The sequence below is a fragment of the Rhopalosiphum padi genome, chromosome 1 (assembly GCF_020882245.1).
Source record: "Rhopalosiphum padi isolate XX-2018 chromosome 1, ASM2088224v1, whole genome shotgun sequence".
Taxonomy (NCBI): domain Eukaryota; kingdom Metazoa; phylum Arthropoda; class Insecta; order Hemiptera; family Aphididae; genus Rhopalosiphum; species Rhopalosiphum padi.
The window spans coordinates 29,793,201-29,816,968 of record NC_083597.1 but is presented as its reverse complement, the minus strand read 5'-3'; the positions used below and the strand labels follow the sequence as shown (position 1 = coordinate 29,816,968).

General features: G+C 24.8%; 2 protein-coding genes across 6 annotated transcripts in view; one reads left to right on the top strand and one right to left on the bottom strand.

Moving 5' to 3' along the window:
• Window positions 1-2,435, top strand: part of LOC132923042 (multiple C2 and transmembrane domain-containing protein) — a 56,600-nt gene extending 54,165 nt beyond the window's left edge. For 2 of the 5 annotated variants that reach the window (XR_009661093.1, XM_060986841.1), the window contains 2 exons: window positions 53-161; window positions 2,068-2,435. Coding sequence is in view for 3 of the 5 variants with exons in the window: in XM_060986841.1 (XP_060842824.1) it covers window positions 53-139 (87 nt within the window). In the remaining 2 variants the exon portion in view is untranslated. Of the gene's footprint in view, window positions 1-52; window positions 591-2,067 lie in introns of those variants that run through there. The other 3 variants (XM_060986857.1, XM_060986867.1, XM_060986850.1) reach the window with 2 other exon arrangements.
• On the bottom strand, window positions 1,023-16,902 carry LOC132923068 (A disintegrin and metalloproteinase with thrombospondin motifs adt-1-like). The gene is made up of 17 exons (XM_060986877.1): window positions 16,523-16,902; window positions 10,037-10,106; window positions 9,338-9,591; window positions 8,958-9,284; window positions 8,247-8,508; window positions 7,709-7,814; window positions 7,133-7,267; window positions 6,125-6,374; window positions 5,575-5,777; window positions 4,733-4,799; window positions 4,532-4,646; window positions 4,332-4,468; window positions 3,703-3,984; window positions 2,738-2,852; window positions 2,491-2,648; window positions 1,288-1,441; window positions 1,023-1,159 (listed from the first exon to the last, which is right to left on the bottom strand). Exons 1-17 carry the CDS (start codon window positions 16,583-16,585, stop codon window positions 1,083-1,085), a joined length of 2,775 nt encoding a protein of 924 aa, XP_060842860.1. The 5' UTR covers window positions 16,586-16,902; the 3' UTR covers window positions 1,023-1,082.
• Window positions 16,903-23,768: the final 6,866 nt, after the last annotated feature.

The window sequence follows — 23,768 nt, the reverse complement described above, 5'->3', positions numbered from 1 at the left end:
TTTATTTACGAGTAGGTATCAATAAAATTAATTAACACAATATTATGTTTAGATATACTACAAAGAGCTAACAACTATCGATAGTGTAGACGCTGGTGATAAATCAAATAAGGATTCAAGAAGAAAACAGAAGCTGTGATTATTTTTTACAATTTTGCAAGGTATTCATTTTGGTTGTTCTTATATTAACTAAATTTATAATGTTATACATTATCACAATCTTATTATTATTATTACCTATTGATTATATGAAAACTTTTTAATCTGATTTCATCGATTCAAACTCAATTCCTTTTTTTTAAATAATTGTGTGATATTTAGATTTGTTAATTTTACTTAAAAAATTGGGCTTATATTTTAAACACTTTTAATAAGTTTTCCTTCCTTCATTTTTATCTATATTTTTAAGCGATTCTGTATTGTATAAAGTTTGAACTTTTTTAAGCTTACTTATTGTCTTTTTATTGGTTTGGTCTTATCTTACCCAAATCATTTTAAAAATATGTAATAACTGTTTTAATCTTATATTGTTTAATTATTATGTACTATTACTTACTTCTAAATTTTATTCGATACTGTTCGACGTATTTATTGTTATTGAGTGATTTTTAAATTATTTATATATATATAAATATATAATATATTTGAATAAAATATTTTGATCTACAATACATGAGCATGTGTGTTTGCACAATATATTTAAAAAAATTCTGTTATATCATATAGTTTGATAATAAACTTCAGGGTTATTTAATAAAACAATACTACCTATATTGGCTATATTTATATAAAAAAATATACGAATTTGTGTGAATTAAAGATAATATAGTTAATTATAATAAATTATATGCATATACGTAATAACTATAATATATTATAATAATACGCAAGTATGTACGTGGTACGTATTGACATTATCATAATATTATTATTTATTATGCACGACACACGTACATAATCATGTACCAAAATTGCCTATATAAGACGCCGTGCATGAATCAATACAACAGTTAACACATAAATTGATTTTTCGCACATTTCTATATTTTCAATACAAAAAATAAAGTAGTTTTTACATTTTATCACGTATTATGTATTTCTACAGAATTCTCAAAGTCTAGTGATATCATGTCATGATCTATAGTTGGTTTTCTCTTTTCTGTAATAAATAATAAAATAATATTATGTTTAACGATTCATTATAAAATATATAAATATGACAGTGTTTGATTTAAGCAAAAAAGTTTAAAAATATGAATCTAATATAATAGGTGATAAATAGCTTACCTCTATTTATATTGAAGAAAGATTGTATAATCTGTTGCACAGTATAATTGTTATCCTGCATTGACAAACTTCTTTTTATACGATTATTTGAACTGAAATTATTATGTGATGTCACTTCATCCACCGATAGTGGCAAGTTATCGGGTCCAAAATCCTATTGAAAAATGTAGACACGTACAAAAATTAATCCAATATCATAAAATATTAGGATTCATTTTAATTTATAAAATCGTTTTTTTATAATTTAATAAAATTAAATAAATTATCAGTGGTTCAAATCAATCTAAAACTATAATACTATGATAGTAAATCATTTTTATAAAAATAAACTATCTATCACAACACGCAATTTAAAGTTAAAATTTAGTTTTAATTAATAAGAGTAACTTACTTTTTAAATGAATAATTACATGTAATTGTATTAAAGAAAAACGTTATAAACCCGTATAATATTGTAAGCATGCAACAAGTTTTAAAAGTATTTATTTATTATTATTTTTTTTTAGTTAATTGTTCTATCACGAGTGTAATTTTTATTTCTTATTTTCGTATAATTTGGGATTATTATTATTTTATTTGTTTAAAAATGCTGAAGTTTTTAATATTTTTTATTCTACAAGGTTAGTTAGGTAAATGATCATTTTTAACCTAACCTTTGAGGAATATATTTTTACTTGCAATAATTTGACGTGAATATTATACAAAATAAATAATAATATCATTTATTATCTATAAAAAATTGTATTTACAATATAAATAGTATTCATATTTATTTTATAGAATATACAGATCAAACAAATCAAAACAAAACGTTATTGTATAATTCTGGACTGTAATAAATTATATGATACAAATATTTGTTCATATAAAATAGAAGCAAAGTAACCACATTTAGTTAGCATTCAACTCCAATTACCAATAGTCTCATGTCCAAAAAAATCCAGGTAAATCACTAAGACAGCTGAAAAGGAACTGGAGGGACCTACTCTCCGCTTAAAAATCTCATTTATGGAGCTGCCATTGGGTAACTTCTACACTCACGTTTGATTCCTTCTCCCGTCACTTATTATACTCGTCGTATATTTTGTACAGATTTTAAATTTTAATATTTTAAATAAAAAATAAATAGAAATTATGTATAAAATTAATTCAGAACAATGATTATTTCACATTATTTAATTTATTTTCTTTAAGATTACTCACCAAACATTTTCCACTCAAACAAAATGCCTGTCGGTCCGGATCTCCTCGAGCACAATCCGTACCAAACGGAAACCATCCAACCTCACCATTAACAATATAAAACCTGTGCTGCACCGTTTGATCTTGACATGCAAGTCTACATGGTCTATCCATATCCTCTATAAATCGTTAAAGTTGAAATTTAAAAAAAACTGTGTAATCATTTACTGAAAAGTATATTTATTAATTAGTAATTACGCTTTCTTACCTGGTACTGACGACAATTGCATTCCTAAACCAGAAAGTCTCTGTACTTTTTGACCATATTTAGTACAGATTGAAGTTGCATAATCTACTACGGATTTTAAACCCATTTTGCATTGCTGTTAAAATACAAAAGATAAATATTAAAACAATTACAACAATATTTTTTATATTATTCTGTAGAACTAAAAGTTTTCACTGTTTACTCGGTAACTAAAATTAAGTTTCTAAAACCCACATTTAGTTTTATAAGCTAAAATTAATTCTTAAAATTACTTATAAAATCAAACTCAAAAAGACTTAAGTTATTCGTAACTTAAGTATTAATTATTTATTTTTAGATTCTGAACGGAGTAATGACTGTATTAATTTTACAATGATATTTTAGATTCTGAATGGAGTGATGAATGTATTGATTTTACAATGATATAGGTTTTTTTTTGTGTGTCTCTGTCATCACGCTTTGGAGAAGTAATAGTGCTTTAATTTTTAACTTCAACCTCTCTTTAAAAAGAAAAATCCATCTAGTTAGTTATTATATATTACAATAATATTATTGGATGTAAATTATAGTACATACATGTCTGATACTAAAAATCAAAATCTTTAAAGAGATTTGATTCTTTAAATAAAAAACAGAAAGAAATAATAATAATACAATTATAACATTAAATAAGACTCTCGTAAATCGTTTGATTTAATATTAAAAATATTTAAACTAATTATGTAATAAATCAAAGTTTAATCACAAACTCTAAAATTCTAATTTATTTTTTCATTTCACGTTTAAATGTTTAATAAACATTTTATTTGAATACTTATATTCAATTTGCTCCACATATACTATTGAATAAAGTAGGACTTAGGTAAACATAGACGAACAAACAATAGTATCATGATTTTTTTTTTTTTTTATATATAACTTAATAGCTAGTATAAATTAGGCTAATATCTAAAATGTATACTCGCTTCTTTTTGTGGACGGCAAATCTTTATGCTCATGACTGGTTCACACGTTTTACACGTTTTACCTTCAACCAGTTTAAGACCGACGCCCGGAATCATACAACTATAGTGGCACACAGAAATTGGCTGCCATTTCCATCCAACAATGCTGGACTCCGCAGGCAAAAGCGGCAATGGTTGAGATGGCGGTCTCAACCGATTAACTGGCGGTTCATTTGCTTCACATTTTTTTGTCTCCTCAATGTACAGTGTATCAGGCGAAGATGATTTATCGCAAACGAATTCCTTTGCGCAAAACATTAAACAAATATATCGTAATACTTATGAATTATCAAATAAGTAGTTAACATTTGATAACTGTTTATAAAAATATAACTATAATATGATAGCTACACTGAAATAATGCAAACCAGCAATGCAATTATTATTTATAGACTAATAATTGAATAGGAATAATTATTATATGTTTATATATTTATTACATATTAAATAAAATCTTCATGATTGATTAAATTATGTATTGCTGATAGAATATTCAAACATTTATTATTATTATTATTATTGTAGTTCGTAATTTATAGTTATTTTATCCATCTATATTTGAGAAATTAATTATCGTATTTATAATTTACCTTACAATAACCACCAATACAATAAGTAGATTCCTTATTCTTATTTATTTGACATGTTGTTCCATCTGGAAAAGACCAACCTCGACTTTTTGTACCACCTTTTACTTTATGACACCAAACAGTACACGCGTCTTTAGCTAAAATAAAATTATTTATTTAAAATGTAGTAATACTAATAATATTAAATATTTTACACATACGATCTGAACTAATTTTTTGATAACCAGTTCCCAGAAGCTCCACATCATATTCTTTAGCTCTTAAACATATCTCATTAGCAAAGTCTTTGAGAGTAAGTTGTGGTGCATTTGTACACTAAAATAAGTTTTATTTATTACAATCAGTTCATTAATTTTTGATAATTTATTTCCATCTAGCTTAATTTAAAAAAAATCATTTACTTGTTCTGTGGAACATGATTTATACTTTTGATCACCACCTGAACATGATTTACCGCTATTTTCCGGCCTAAAAATCAATGAAATAATAAATACTATACTTATAATATAAACAATTAATATAACAACTTTATAAAATATAATATTATTTTACATGTCATTATCTTATGTTTTAATAAAATATTTACATACGAGTATAATTTTACTTTACTGTAAATTGTATATTATATCTTCAGTTTAAGATTTTATTTTATTTTTTGTTTTGATTAATCCTTATTTATATTAGTTAAACCACATAATTATAAATCTTTAAATACACGCGTATGTGAATTGTTTACACGATTGTATTATTAAATGCTAGAAAATGAAATACGAATAATTACAAATTGTAATAATTATTAAAAGCTTAACTACGCCTCTTTGTTTCTTAACTTCAAATTTCTTGGTTCACATTATTGTTTCAAAAATATAGTAATGGCCATAACCCTGGATTCTTGAGAAAACATTTGGGCAGCTTTCCTTTGTACAGTTATTATTTTTGGCACATGCTCATAATAATTTATACAGCGTTGACATTAATATCGCACTTTATTTTACAAAATGTGAATGTTCATAAATAAAACTTAAAAAATACGTTGTTGGAAATTATAAAACATTGCGTAGTGGAAACTTCGTCAAAAACATTAATAATGCTAAAAAATTTTATTTTCCAGTAAAATATAGAAGAATAAATTACGATTTTAAAAATATTTTTAATTATTTTAAGTTTATTAAATTATATTCTTGTTATTCAATCGCAATGATTTAAGCATTAATAAATAAACTATTACATTTTTAAAATTTACCTGGGATTGTTGCACCTTCTTAACGAGGTCATTATGCCGGTGCTACCGCTATTTAGATCATTTTTATCACCTAGCAAACATGATGAAGCACAATCTGAGAACGGTTGCCAATCACTCCATCCACCATCAATACTCTGATGGGGTGCAAATCCAGCTTGAAGAGCAGACAAACCCTTATGTACACACCGACCACTTCTACACCACTAAAATTATTATTAACAATATCAATAATAAATCACAACAAATATATTCTATTTAGTTATAAATGAAAGGTATAAAATATATGTATTTCATAAAATAAAACATATTGAATGATAAGTTTTATTTTTTAAATTCGTCAAACAAAAGAAGTTTATCAGAAATTTTTTTTAAATCAGGTCTTGTCCAAAAACAAAACATTTATAAGAAGAACCATTGATTTCATAATATATATTATAAAATCAATGATAGAACTATGTAGCGCATTGCGCATATTTTGAATGCGTTCTTAAAGTGAAAATGATTTTACGCGATACATTATACTGACTATATTCAACACTTAAAATCTTACTTTATTTGGGCCACATAGAGTTCCTTCTAGCGCAGGATGTGAAGTCCATGTATATCGATCCCGTTGGCAATGTAAATCCCGACAAACCTCACTCAAATCTTGACTGGTGGCATGTACACTTCCTCGTCCATATTTAAGCAGACATTGTTCGTGTGCGTCGAACCGCTCACCAGGTAAACGGCCGTGTTGTTTATGGTCCATGTATCCAGAAGTACCACTGTCGTCAAATAAGCACCCTGCTTGTGAGCTCCTAGAAACATTTTAAGTTATTATTAATAATTATATAACTTTACAACAATAAGATTGGTATTTGTATTATTATATTTGAAATAATTACATTTTTTAGAATAATGCATACTATATGAGTATATTTGTTTTTTTCGAATAATGAAATATTAAAACGTTTATTATTAATATGAAATAAAAATAATCTACACGATTAAATTAGTGACCTAAAATTCCTATAATGATTAAATTTATAAAAAAAAAAAAAAAAAAAAAAAAAATCAGCCTTTAAACTCTGATCATGTAATTTATTTTAAAAATAATGTTTTATTGCTAATATAATTAATTTAAATAAAAAAATTAACTAAAAATATTTAATAGGCTGTTTGAACAATATAATGGTTTTACTAATTTCAAATGTTTTTTATCGATAAGAAGATATATTATATAAAATCAACTATTTATTTGTATTGTTTAAAGTTAAACTATAAAGTAAGAAAATAAAAATATGTTCAAGTTTCTATATTTTTATTTAACAATAATTTGTCTTCAATTTTATAAAATTTTAGTATTAAAAACAATTTATTCAATTTATATTATCAAAAATAACATAACACATTGACTCTTACAAAATATTATGCTATATTTATGGTTATGTATTATCATTGTATACAAATTAAGTATTACACATTTTAAAAAAATCAGTTTAAATTTAAACCATATTTATTTAAGTGTTTATATATAATATAAAATAACTTCTGAAAAAAATCGTAAAACTCTTACTGTAAAAACTTTTCTAGGTACTCATGGCTACACGTGGACCATGTAATTTTACCACTTCCCAGGGTCGGTGACATCAAGTAACTTGTTGGATCACAATTGTTGTCCGACGAAGTTCCATCGTGCCGCATTCCCAAACTATACAACAAGTAAACAAATTAAGCACCAAACGGATTGATAATTTATTTGTATACACCATGATAGCAATTTATTAAATCAAATGATCATCATTATTCACGTATAACTGGTTGTCGTGCCCTTGAAGTTTAATTCTATAATTGTTTTATTACACTATCCCACGAGTTTATTGATCATCTGATACCGAAATAATATTATAATAGAGCGTGGAAAAATAAAATGTCTTTTTTATTATTATTACTAAGTCTATAGAATATATGATTTTACATAAAATAACTTATTAGTTAATAGTGTTATTACATTAAAATTTTCAAATGAGATTAATATGATATTCACTGTAATTTATTATCATAAGGATTGAACGCATTAAAGGCAATACATACAAATTGTACTTCTACATTTTAGTGTAAAATTAAAATATATTGACTTTTTATTTCTTACTTATGACCAATCTCATGTGCAACCACATAAACGCTTTCAAAATGTCGACCTTCATTTACAGTACAGCTGCTAGTTTTCGTGCACATACCAGCGACTGGAGCGAGACCTATAATATTATTTAGGTAAGTATATAAAGTAGATAATTTAAAGGTATCTTATAAATCCACCAACAAAAATATATAATATATCCTAATAAATCGTAGTAATCATCAGTGGCGTAACTAACCGAGCGCACTTGGGTCCGTTCACTTAGGTTGCTCAAAACAGTACAATGTTTTTTCTATAAACTATTAAACTATTAACTTATTTTTTAATAATTTAAAATTATTATACAATTTTTAATCAATAAACATGCAATAATATTATTTAAAAATATATAAAACAATATTAGTAAGATAAATGCACCCTCCTTTATACCTCACTATATTATGTCTGGAATGAGGGGGGGGGGGAGAATTAAAAATTTCACTCTCGGACCAAAGTTTTGAAGTTACGCCACTGGTCATCAAATATATAATATAGGTAATCATCTACTTACCTACAACTTGATTGCTGATTTTACCATTTTTTCCGGTCACAAACAAATCAAGTCCAGTCAGTATAACGGCATGATCCCAATGTAGAGGATCCGAATCTAGCGGTGGATTTTCGGTCTGTTGCCATTTACAAAAATTACTTAAGAATCGGTCTATATCATTAGACCTCGACAGACCTTCAGGATCTGAATGAAGAATCTCCAGTCTTTTTAAAATAAAATTAATTTGACGACCTAACGAAGGGTCGTGATACAACAAATCAACCTAAATGACCCAAAAACCTTTTTTTTTTAACACTTATTTGCTGACACATATTGATTAAATCCAACTAGGCCATAATACTACAACTGTTACGATTCCATTATTATTCATGCGTAAGATTTGACAATGCTATATTCATATCATTTTTAAATACGATTGTCACTTTTTACTTTATTGTTTCCGCTATTATAATACTGTTCATTGAACATCGTCATTAGATAATAATTATTTGTTTTCAAGCATTAAATTGCATCATTTTAATAAAAAAAAAATTAAACAAGAGAGTTTCTTGTAATTTATGAGGATTTGACATATTTAAGTATGAACTCAAAGTGAAATTATTGACAAACTCTCGTCATATACTTTGCGATATTTAATTTGACAGAAAACAAATATTTTATAGGAAATGGAAAAGTAATCAGTTGTTTCATTGAGTATAGTAATTTACTTACAGCGTTGACCATAGCCAAAACAAATCGAATAATTTCTTTTTCGGTGTTTGATTCAAAATTAATGGCCATAAGTCTATAAAGGTCCTGGTCTACGAAAATGGCTATTTCCAGATTCAACACAGATGGTGACCAAATACCTCTTTTTGATCGAATTTTAGGTAATTTATTATATTCATTCACAGCGATAAATTTACCAAAAGATTCTTTTAACTTCGCTGCGTTTTCTAGTCTGACAATTACGTGTGGTGTTTCATCCAAACCATGAAATCGTTCCGGTAATGGACTTATGGCATAAAAATCATCTTCGTTCGATTTAAGAATTCCCCTCTAAATAAAGACAATATTATAAAAAATAATTTTGAAATTTCGGTTAGATTTACTAATCCATTGCAGACGTCGAGTGCAGCCACATGGGGTGAAAAACTATGGTAATAACAACCCGTATCATTAAATTCATTATCTATTATTTCTGATTTTCCATTTTTTCTTTTTAGTATGACAAATTTGTCGTCAAATAAATCATCATTTTTTTGCAAATCAAATTGAAAATAACGACCAAACTTATCAGACGTAAAATTGACCAGTCCGATTTTCAGCATACTTGGATTTAAGTAAGTTACGCCAAAATGTTGACCTGAAATAATGTAAAAAATACATATTATAATACATATTATTATGCAGTTATATCATACGTGCATCATATCAATTATATCTAATTTTAAAAACACAATTTTTCACACAAAGGTTAATATGCAATTCACGCGTAATTAGTTTTTTCCTGTAAGATAACGCTGTCAACTAACGAGAAAACCCTATCTAAATCTATAGCGTGTAAATACACAACAATTATAATACTGTCCACGTGTTATTGACCTCTTCGGAAACCCATGGAACCATAACGATTAACATTTATTCTTTTAAACATAGGTATATGTATACCTCCCACCTAATTCAAACATTTTGTAACAACTTTAATAACAATTCACACATTTTCACTTTTTTCTTTCGCACTCCGCCAATCCATATATGTTCATACAATAATTGCTGTGCGGAACTAAAGCATAACCAATAGTACTTACTTGTATTGGGTCCAACGAAATGTCTCCATTCTGATGGTGTTAAATGTTCAATTAGATTCGTCTCGTTGATCTAAAAAAAATTATTTATATTAAACGTAAATTTTAATAATAACAATAATCGGTTGACTACTTTTTACTTGTATTGATGTTTTTGACTAAATAAACTAAGTAAATAGGTGTCTTATAAATTATAATATTATTCGATTAAGCTTACCAAAATGAATGAATAATGTTTAATTCAGTTACAGACCTCACATACTTTTTTAACATATTTTAAAACGGCTGTCCACCTAACGCAACCTTATTTTAGGTCCTTTTTTATGACAGACATGAGGATAATAAAATTTTTTGAGAAAATCATAGTTTTCAATACGACCATAACTTTTAAGAATTGGAAAAATATATTTTATTATTTTTAATTTTCTCTACATTTATCAAATTATTTCTTTAATATATAGATCTAATTTAAGCTATTATAATTTATAATTCATTGTAAATATATTTATTTTTCTCTAAATATAATTTGATACGTGTACATATTGCATTAAAGTACTCCAGTTGTACCTTGCATAATATATTCATTTTATATTTATTCAAAATTACTTATTAATATTATACGTAGAGTTTACTGTACATAGAATTTTTTTAAATTTCTTCAACATAATAGTTAGCCAAACATCGTAATCGTATAACCGACAACGATATAAATACATGCATATTATATTTTATATAAAATTGGTAAAGCAATTATTATAGATATAATCATGATTCATGAAAGATATATTTGATGGAATCTTTTGCTTCAATGTTAGACTGTATCGTATCTGATATAGACTCTGTGACCCAAATAGCCATACTGCCTGAGTTATTTCAATTGTACAATGTAGGTAACGTAAACTTTTTTCGAACTCATAATAAATCATCTTATCATCCTATATTACAATAATCTTAAATCACAATTCGATGAACAAAAATAATTCTTATTAGTTCTTTAAGCAAATACTCGTAATAAACTAATAACTATAAATATTAATGTCTAATGGTGTTAACACGAGGGGCAATCCTTCAAGAAATTTCAAAAAAATTTTGAACGTACACTATATTCTTATACTTAATATGTGACTAAGTGTTACAATTGTAATTTGCATGCATACATGTAATACATAGATCATACATTTATTATAGACAAAATCCTGATTAATCTATTGATAGTCACCAACATTATTATTAGTAGTAATTTTAAATCGCTGTTATTATTATGATATGATCAAGTAACTATCCTATAACCTATAATAAATATGTAACTAGGCTTTAATCTTACGTTTCTTCTAATGATAATTTTTCTTAATTATATTTAAGACTTTAGTACAACTTATTAATAACAGTAATAATTTAAGAAAATGTTAACATATTATGTAATAGTTGTAATACTACACTAATGACCTAGTAGTCCGATCAGAGTAATGACGGCCGACAGGTACAGAAAACATCCCTTTGACGGCATGAATTGTGTTATTGTCGAATGGAAGGAAGTATAATTTATATTTTACATTATTTATTAAGTCATCCATGTATGGATCAATAAAATATCAATATTTTTCACATTTGAAAAAAATGTGGCTTACTAATTATATAAGTATATAATATATATTTGTATTATATTTTATATAATTATTTAACTTATCAGAAAAATAATTAACACCGATGAATATAACTGTTAACGAATAATAATGTGTATAAATTATTTTTAAATTGAAAAATGGAAGTTAAAGCAAAAGCAATTTCAATATTGAACATGCAAAATAATACATGTATCAATACAAAAAGATTTATATTTAAATCAGTTTTTATAATTATTCATTTTAAGGCTTCATTTATTTAAAAAAAAATACAGTTAAAACAAATGTTATTAGTGTAATTAATGCATTACATTAATGACAAAACATTTTAAAACTATTCTGTAAAGTATAAATTTCTGAAAAATCGTTAGCGCGTTTATCATTCTGAACTTGCATTAGTTTTATGCACAACATATTTATATACATAGCAGATAATGTTTAAATTAAAATATTTAAAAATTATAGTAACCATTGATTTTAATTTGTACGCTCTGTTTATCTCAATGTAATCAAACATAAATAATTAATATACCTACATAAGTACATAACATACCAAACTATAATTACTATAACCTTTTTAAATATTCAAATAAATTCTAAAATGGGTACCTTGCTATACATTTTTAAATAAATACATAATTTATTGGGTTTATATACTATATGATTAGTAGGTACGCATATTTTCATATGTAATATAGATAACTTTTATAATTATGTAAGTTATAGAAAAACAGATTATTTTACGGTAATAGCTTATAAATTTATGATAGATACATACAATTTCCACTGGTTCTTTGAGCACTCCACTTTTTTTTATCACTGCATACTTAGATAATATTATTTTGACAAAATAATAAATTAAATAGATATAAGGCAAACTTATAAAATGTATTAATTAATAAAATAATTGAAAGTCGTAAGCATTATATACATTATAATTTTTGATATTTGTGCCCACTTAACTACTTAAGTTATAAAAATAAAATAATAGATAGTAAAATTAAAAAAGACTATTTATTCCAAAATATTATAGAATATTAGAATATCTAATATAATAATAATATAATAATATATTTGTTAGATATGGCATAATATTACAAAAATGTTATGGCATTAGTGCATTACTTTAATGTTATTGATATGATAATAATGTATTGTCTGATCGACTGAATTATTTGTCTTTTTTCCTAAAAGTTAGTCGACGCCGTTTAACCCATTGACATTAATAATACATAATATGAGTAATGTGTTTATCAGTAAGTATATAACATAATATAATATATTGTGTTGCATGAAGTTTATCATAGTGTGGCGTTACGACCGTGATATCATTTTCTTTTATAGATCCATTAAGAAGAAAGATTTATTAATAATAACATAAATTATTTTTATGGTATCTATTTAATGCGGAAACCCCCAAAAATATGCCTAAATGCAAGGAAACAGGAAAAATTCTGATAAATAACAATTTTATTTAAAATTTATAAAATTAACTTCAAAAAATCAATCAAAAACACCCTTCTTATAAAATTAATTATTCTTTTTATTATCGAATGGTTTTAATAATTGTTTTTTTTATTATTAATATATGAACTTATTTATGTAAGGGTAATTTATTTCACTGGAAATAAATAATTAATTTTTAACTTGTATATTCAAAATTATTTTTATTAGCTATATATTGTTATTTATCCTTGAAAAATAATTTTGAAATATTTAAGGTTATCAACCCAGACGACAGGAATGGTTCGATTTTATAATATTTCCTGACAATAGTAGGAATTTTACATTATTATCTAAACAGACTAAAATAAAAAAATAAATAAATAAAAAAATGCACTAGCTCAAACAATGTGATATTATGTATAATCATATTCAATATTCGGATACCTACATAAAATAATTTTTTTTTTATTCACTATAAAGTGTGTCACTGATGCGTGCAAATCAAACGTGTCCTGAATGGGCAAGGTTATCGGGAAATAAGCATTGCCACTATACGAGCATTCGAACACTAATGGCCTTTTCTCATCATTGTAACAATTTCGTTTTTATCAAACTGATAACAAACCGTTTTTTAAAAATGTTCATGTTGTGTGTAATAGTTTATTAGGTACCAGAACCAGTTACCTACATTTGGCATAAAGAAAAATAGTAGAATACTCTCTGTTCTGACAATTGGATTACAAAAACAATGGTCTAGTGGACCCGGGACAGGATGTACCATGAAAGTAAAAGGTGTATAGGCGTATAGTACCTATACACGAAGGCAATTTTTAAAGTTATTACCGAATCGTTACTTTCCTCGTGTTTGGTTACCAAGTAAGATAATCATTCTGTCCATACTGATATCGAGAACGTATACAATTTTCCCTTACGGGAACGCATCGTCTGTGGTCCGTTGCGCTCCACGAATAACAGATAAAATAAATGAAATGAATATACGATAAAGAGGAAAACTCTTATTCGGATCGATTATGTTTGTTAATCGATGCAGAAATGTCTTATGAAATGATGAATATGAACACTGGAGCGAATGATTTTAAAATATAATAATTACTTTATACACAAAAAACTTTTAAGTTAAAACAAAGAAACATTCTTATAGATCTCTAACCATTGTCGAGAAATTGCTCAATTATTTGTTATACATCCAAATCAAAAATAATCGTATAAACCGCCGATTATACATACCTAATTGAAAACTATTTGTATTCTAACAATGCCCTTGTCGTGCAATGACCAACAAACATGATAGTACAATAAATAATTTATAGTATTTATACTATAACATAATATAATATACTAAATTATATAAGAGTAGTATTGAAATTTACTATAGATATACTTTATACACTTAATTCGTTAAACGGAGTGAAATATATCGAAATAATGTATTTTATGTAAGTACATTTAAAATCCTTTTTTTTTTATTATTATACATCGTATTTCATTTCAATTTTCAAAATATGTTTTTACTTAAAAGTTATCAATATTTTTAAGACTCTTGCTAAAAAAAAACTAAAGTTCATAAAGTTTGATTTAGACTATAGAGTTAAACAATAAAAGATTCAGGAATTTAATGAATTTTCTAACTAAAAACAGTTTTACTAGTTAGCTGTAAATACCTATTTACTTATATATCCTAACAGATATATATTTACATTTTGAATGATTTTCTAGTAAAACACTTTCAAGATTTTTATTATTTATAATTTATAATTCGTATTATCTTATCCAAAATCATACACTAGATGATTCACCTTTAATGTGGTATAATATTTTAGTTTAAAAAAAATGTACATTATAAACTCAATGCATTGTCTATTACAGTTATGTTTAGTACGAAAAAGCTTCAATTTTCTTAAACAACCAATTAGAGTATTTGTATGTGATATTCAAAACACTTTTCGATTACCTATAGTATAGTATTCATAAGTAAACATTGAAAAGTCAGTAACCGTTAATGAGTAGGTGGTAATCAATAGATTTTCCAGCTCAGTATTATTATTAACAGATATTATAAAGTAAAAAAAAGCCACACATAATATTACCGAGTGGTTGGTTTATAAAAAAAATATATAACGCCTTCAACATCTCTATCCATTTAAATCACTAGACACATCACTATTCGAATATATAATAAAATTACTAATTATTAAAAGCTTTTTAGACAATAATATAATTCATTTTAATTATAATAATTGCTTAATATACCTTAAATTATATTTTTAATCTCCCATGCCCCATAGTTGACCCAACTTAAAACATAATATATTAATACAGTACATTTCTTAGTTTTAATACATATAGTAGAAATTAAATATCAAAAAATTCATATTTTTAACTGTACGAAGAAAACAAAGGAAAATGTTCTTAGTAAAAAATATAACATGGTAGCCATAAAAAAATCGTCAATTAAATTACTATTAAAAAATTGTGTATATGCGATATGCACAATCCTATTAATTAATTTTAATAATAATGCATTTTAAATTGTATTTAATTAATTTAAAAAAAAAATTATTATTTTATTTACGTTATAAAAGAGTAAAATAAAAATGTAGGAACTCTTAAGTCGAGATTAAAAAAAAAATCTAAAACAGAAAAATATTTCTTTTGAATTTTTACCGTATTCATAACTATGTTTGGTACTTATTATTTCTATTTTTAAACTCTGAAAATAGTTATTTTTTATATAGTAATTAAGACTGATGTCTTTAGGTAAACATCATTAAAATTTTCTTTTGAAGCATAGTCTTATTATACGTTATATATCATGTATTAAAAAAATTCTAAAGTGGTTTTTAAATTTTCGACCATTTAGATACTTCTCATAATGTAATGCAATTTACCTATATATTATGTATAACAGATTACAGATACTATATAATAATTGTTTAACTATATATTATCATATAGAAGCAATAAATGTCTGTAAGATTACTTTAACTTCCTCATTTGTTATGTTGTATCTTTAAAAAAATAAAATACTGTTGAAATTTTATTATGAGATAATATATATATATATATCTGTGTGTGTTTTTATATTAATAATTATGTTTTTCTGAAATTAAATAATTACATTTTTTGTAAAATGTTGTTAATTAATTATTTTGTTAATATAAATAACTAGTTTTGTTTTAAATACCTATCTATAATATTTGAGTGACATAGACATAAACATAGTTATAATTTACATAAAATGCATTTCCTTATTAACAAAGCTGCTAACATTTAAATCAGTATTTATATTAGATATTATTATATGCACATGCAATAATCTACGTGTAGGTTATTATGTACCTATTATTCATATAAATTAATTATTTAAAACGCAATTTAACAAATATGATATAAAAATTACCTTAACACTTTTTAACGGTTGAAGAATCCATAATATCAAAAATAATTCAAATAACAACTGCATTATTTTTAAACGTCTAGTTTCATAATCATACCTATCAAATGTATTTTAAATATACATTGATAATATGGTTATTTTACACTGATATTTTTGTAAACTACAGTTATTAAACTGCATTTTATTTTCCTTAACTTACAATTATTAAATAACACATTACACTTATAATGGTATCGTAAAATTTAACGATATCAGTAAAAAAAAATATAATAAATCAAACAACTGCGTAAAAATCACGATAAAATATAAATAATCGCGCAGAACCATTTCATTCGCTAGACTAAAACGAATGGTGTTCTGCTGGAAACTGACTGCCAGTATGCCTGCTCCATCGTAGTGTATATACCTAGATTTATATATATATTTACAGGTATAAAAGAATACCGCCACTTGTTGAAAAATTATAACATAATGATTGTTTAAGCGTGTATATGTTACTTCCCTGGTGTCGTTTTAGCTAACTCGTACATTAATAACAGTAATCATAATATTGTAAACTGGTTCTTCTGCATAATCCTAAAATTGTATATGTGAAGATATTTTTGAATGTTTATAATATTTGAACAATAAAATAACATTAGATCAATTTATAATATATATAAATATATATACACGAGTATTTATACATTATATTACCATAATAGCAATTAACAAGTATCGTTTAGTTTTATAGAATTTAATAATAATATAGTTATACTATGTTATGCTTACATTTAACCATACATTAAATTAAATATAAATAAGGTATAAATGTTTTTATTTATATCTTATTTTAATAAAATGTGAAGTTTACTATAACATAAACTATTTCGTAAGTTGTTGTAAAATTTCTAAAATTTCTGAGAAACGTAAAGAAAATTAATTATCAACAAATTGGTTTATCATTATTGATTAAAAATAAACATCAACATTTTTTTTATAATTTTCTTATCAAATTTTAATTTAAAACAAAAATAATTGCATATCATTAAACAAATAATAAAGTCAGATAAAATAATATAATAATAAAAAATTAATTACAGAAGTATTTGGTGTTTAATAAGACTAACAAGATTTTGTATGAAATGAAAGTACTATATTTATAAATATATGCTAAATGTCTATATGATATATAGATATAAATCAGTAAAACGATTGTTGGAATAAATCATACAATTAATTATTTAAATAAAGATAAAATACAGTTTTAAAAATGAACTGTGTACACAATTACATTATTATATGTATGGAACTTACCATATTATATAAATAATATATTTCTTGAGATTTCGTTAAGTTTTATTTATTGATTAGTAAAAAAATAAAAATACACAGCATAATTGTAACAAATCAACGTTGTAATATAAATTTGTTGCATGACCTTGTGGATCAGAGTCGCGTATAATTTAAATAAACAGTAAGTATATAACCTTTAGATTAAGCCCTATTCATATTTTTTCAGAAAATTATTAGTTTTATATAATTAAACAATTACACTATTAATATAAAAATATAAGTAGGTTAATATGTATATTTGAAATCTTAGAAATAAAAAATAAAAATAAAAGTATAAATATAAATCTGTAAGTATTTAAAAAATATAAGATTTTAAAATTGATCATGTATTATATACAATATTACTATATAGAACATTACTGAATAAAAAAATTTCATTGCCATTAAAGTCTATTTTAAAATAATAATTAATAATAGTAAGAATATATCTGTGCAAATTAAATAAATATTTTTTTAATAATAATTTTCAATTTATTTTTGTTTGATTAATATTAATAAATTGTTTTTGTGCATAATTTATAAAATAAAAATCGATAATATAAAACACGTCACCAAACAACGACCATTACACAGAACCTATATTTTTCGTGGACCCTTATGTTTTAGCAAAGCACTAAACACCCTACTTACCAGGAACGTACACATGGGGATGTTTTGGGTGTTCAAACACCCCCCTCCCCGAAATACTTGGGTTTTTATTTGGTTATTTATTTATTCAATTTTAATGTTAATTTTTTTATATCAATGTTTGTATTTAAAAAAAGTATTTTAAATAACCTAACTTTCATAAAAAAAAATTGTATATTTATTAAAAAAAATTCTACTTTTCAATAACTAGTTTTAAAAAACACCTCCCAAAACTTTTTTCTGCGTACGTCCCTGTTACTTACAATAAGATTTAAACAATAGGACTTACATAGTGAAATATAGATAATTTATAATTTATATGTATTACACAATTTCACTTTGGATCTTACTGATCTTAGTATATAACATAAGACTCACTATAGTCACTATAATATGTTATTATTATAAGTACTAATAGTAAATTAAATCACTTAAAAAAAATTTTAAAGTAATAATTATATTTCTGTTTATTTATTGACATCTGTTGTAAGACATTATATATTATAGTAGGTATAAAGTATAGGCTATTGTTCTAATAATATACAGATTTAGTTTATTATATTTTATATCTTTAAGATTAGTTCTAAGAATATTAGAATTATACATGTATATTTATTTTATATTAATTATTGTAATTAATTTTTTTAATTTGTTATGAGTACCTATAATATTTCTATACAATATTGTATTCTCCAATATCTATAAAACTGCAAAAGTAAGATTGGCGTATTGTAGGTAGTATTAGTATACTATTGTCTATTAAAATATTATAGTGTGATCCGGATTCCGATTACATAAAAAGATTGATTGAAACTATCAATCTCTATTTTTTTCGAAAGCTAATAATATCAAGAGGATAATCATGTTAAGCATGCTGTGAAAGTATCACTACAAGCAACCTAATATGATTATAGAAATCGGCATGTGGTTGGTGTATTTTATGTCACATTTTCAATTATATCACAACAATTTAAAAATAGAATCTAAAATATTAAAAATGGATTTTACTAATGTAACTAAAAATCAATACTTTAATGTATAAAGCTTTTTCGATAAATTTACATAATACTATCTATTATTATTAAAAAAACAAATTTGATAATTTAAAATCGTTATGTTACTATAAAAATATAATATGTGTCTACATAAATATTCTGACTAAAGAGACATATTTACCTATTTTCTAAATTTACTATGTTGAAGTTATATAATTAATGTATTTATAAACAAAAATTACATAATCGTTAAAAATAAAACCGCAAATTAATTGTGTCTTACTTACTTTTTGTTATAAAATTAAATTTCAAATGAAATATTTTATATAAGGTACCTAATTAAGTTTATCATGATATGAATCATCACATCAAGTGTTTATGTATGTGTAATTAATTTACGCTTTTTAATTTCATATACCTTGCATATTATACATAAATTGTAAAGCTATATAGGTTTGTTTACAGTAAATTATGCATACGTAAAAAATATACATTGTACATGTATTATAGTGGCGTTGGTAGGTACCGTAAAAACTAGGTATGCAGGGTGTGTATTAAATTGCACTCGTGCTTCAGATACAGGCGTATCGAATGGAGCCCACTGACTTGTGAAATATTATTGTCTGACAATTTTAACAATGAACATGGGCTATAAAAACTTATTTAATATAATTTAGGTATGTATTCTATTTAACCTACGTATATGCAAAAAAAATGTTATTGAAAAATATATGTTCAAATCACTTTATTATCATAAATAAATATATATTTAAGAATATGTTTAACTGTAAATAAACATTTTTTATATAAATTATTTAACATACATATTATATTGCTTATCGTATTGTAATATTTTGGAATAGAACCATTATTAAATACATTTTTCTCAGAACAACTAATTTTATTGCAAATTCAATAAGTACCTATCAAATGCTAAAATTATAATAAAAGTTGGTAATAAAGCCCCTTGTATGATTATTCCGTTATCTAAATATGTATTATATTCGTGAGATTCGTAATTATAACTGATAGATGCATTGAATAGGTTTAACATATTATCCCGATTACCATGCCTACTAAATGCACGTTAATTCATCCGTGAAAAAAGAATTATAATATACTATACCTCACATATAGTACTATAGTAGCTCGTCCTTCGTTGATGAAAAAAAATATATAACACGCTAGCCAAACATAGTACTTACGTATATGTCTATGAAATCGAACTTGCACGCCTTGTTTGTCATGCGAGCCACGGATTGGATTCTTCAAAACATTTACCAATCGTTGTTTGAATCGGTAAGTAATTTTCCTATCAATCCTATCTATTCACTATTGTCTTGTATTCATGACTCATATATCTATATCTATATATATTAATATATTATAATATAAATATATAAATACATCGTCTTAATAAATTATGATAAGACGTCATCCAAAATATATACTTACTAGTTACTTAAGTACATATGTAGAATTATTTAAACTTTAAATACTACACTTAACCACATTGTGTTTTTATATCTAAAAAATATAATTAATTATCACTTCATTTTTTTTTTTCAAATTGACTTTAATATAATATGTAACTTGATTATAATGTTAAATTTATATTTTAAACTTAACTAATTTATACATTTCCTGCATGGCTACATAACGAAAAATATATTTAGAACGTCGAATTAAACTTCTATTTTAACAAAATTAAATCAATTAACACAAATTTATTATATTATTTTATTAAACGATAATGATTTATTTAACAAAAAATGTATTACATGTATGGTTAATATTATTATTTTAAATGCCAAATATAGTACCTACCTATTAACAAATTTAATATTCTAAAAAATAAGATTATTTTTAAACATTCAATATTTATATAGTTCTGTATAATATTTTAGCTATACTCATATTTGTATGATACTGTGATTGTACAATTGTAACAATTCTATTGTCTATTTATTGTGTAATTTGTAACATTTATTCATTCAGAAACCCATACCAATATGCTATTAAGAAAGAACTATAAGGTACCCTTTATTATTTCTACGGTATTATAATCCAGTTAATATAATACGCATTAACTGAAACGAAGATTTTAAATGAGATTGCAATAGGTAGTGTGAATATTAGATCATTGAATAACTTTTTTGAATAATAATAATTAGTGATTTCCTCTATTTTTTTGTATCCTTGATAGTTTATTATAATGTATTATCATTATATTATGGTCATCAAATTGTATTATAACTATATAATATGTATGTTATTCAAATTATAACAATTGTACTTATTTAGAAATTCAATGACATTTATTCGATGAATATTATATACATTTAAGCTCAACACTTTTGTTATTAATTCGAAAAAAATATTTTACATTATATACATATTATCATATAGTTTATATTAGGTATTTATAGCGGCTCGCTACTTTTTGTTATTTAATTTCCAAACTATTATCTATAAACATTGTTTTAATTACAAATAATTTTTAAAAATCGATTAAATCTATATATATATATAATATATTATATTAATCAAGTAAGCACAACTTAATAACTATAAATAATTACTTTAATTAGGTACTATAAAGTTCTTATTTTTATATTATATTTATATTTTTATAATTATTAATATGTTTATAGTAAAATTATTATTTAACCCTAACAAAACTTAGCTTATTTTCTCATTATTACAAAATCCAAAATCGGTGGTATCTTAATTCATCTCTTTGTGCTCACTGTTTACTATTATAGGTAAATAATATATTATTATATTAATAAATTACACGAAAACCTTTTTAGTAATGTAACAAAATGACGGTAACATGTTATCTACAGATTATATTACTCGGTCTCCGGTTGGTCAATTACCGCTTGCTAATATACCGCGTACAAAATGGACCACGGTCACCGAATTCATATAGAAACCTAGCAAGGTTGAAGACCGTGTCCATTATACCACGGTTCAGGTAACCGACATTCATATTAAAATTTATGTAATTAGCAGGCAGGTAACCGCTATATTTTGTCAGTATATAGTTATACCTTAGAAAAAATCTTTGAAAACGTTTTCTCTGCGCCTGTCATTGCGTGCCGTTCTATTCACAATAGTTCTTGAACAAACACTTTTGCATCAATTCTAATGAATACGTACTGTGTTGTTTACTATGATGGTATTTTGGCCAAATGAGTCTCAAAACTGACAAAACGTACTCCAAGGGTTTTCCTAGAGTAGTGCGTCGAGATGGTTACACGACCGTTGGTCATCCAAGTAAGTACCTATTGGTTATAATTTCTATCAAACCTGTACGTATAGAAAGCCATAATTTACAGTTATTTACAGACTTATAGTTGGTTTTAGTTATGCACACAGTGAAGTACCTATGTGTTATCATATGACTGGTCATGGTATTTATCAAAATTGATTTAGTACTTGAGTAGTCGACTTAGTACGAAGTTTTTGATATTTTAATTACTTAATATTACGACCACGAGTATATGGCAGGACAAGAATCACTCTGCTTGGCCGTCCGTGACTTATGCGGACTTACGCCACTTTGGTGGCAGATTTTGAAGATAGCACAGCATTATTTTAAATCGGTGTCCAATACTTGCCAAGTCTGATGTATGCCAAAATATGCGGTCCAGAGTTTTATTTTACCCATTTATAAACATATTAATATCGGGTGATCATACTTCCAACTACAGAGGCTGTCTAAAATACAAAACACTTCTCAAAGGTCGCATAGAAACTTATTCAAATCATCAAATCCAGAACACAATACTCACGTTCCCTATTCTCAAATCACCACATCACTTTCCCAAAGTCTCTTACGCTTCTGCCGTTGGTCCTATATTTACTAATATCCTATTATCTAATAGCTTCAATAACGATAAATCGTTTTCTGATTTATCTCAGAACTTTCAGTATTAATAAATCCCCTAATTTCCCTCCTTACAGTCGTACAATCTAACATATTTGGATATTCCCTAGTACAAATTATCTCTACCTAATTAACTTAATTACCACTTTGTCTTATTCACTGGTTCACTTTAATAAGAAAATTGATGAAAATTGTATATCAAATATATAAACACCATTCGATTAATGTATTTTATATTTCTATACTAGTACTTGAAACGAATAATTGAAAAAAACATATTTATATACCTATTTTACTAATAGCCGAATACTCGACAGCTGCTTATAGCAATGCCGATGAATTATTAAAATTAGAACACTGAGCCACTATCGACACATCACAAGTGAACAAAAATATA

Excerpts from the sequence above, each read along its gene's own strand:
- LOC132923068 (XM_060986877.1), bottom strand. The coding sequence starts at position 16,585 with ATGCAGTTGTTATTTGAATTATTTTTGATATTATGGATTCTTCAACCG. Across the intron at positions 8,509-8,957 it reads TTTTGGCTATGGTCAACGCT|GTTGATTTGTTGTATCACGA; the intron begins GTAAGTAAATTA and ends TGGGTCATTTAG. Across the intron at positions 7,268-7,708 it reads GCACATGAGATTGGTCATAA|TTTGGGAATGCGGCACGATG; the intron begins GTAAGAAATAAA and ends CTTGTTGTATAG.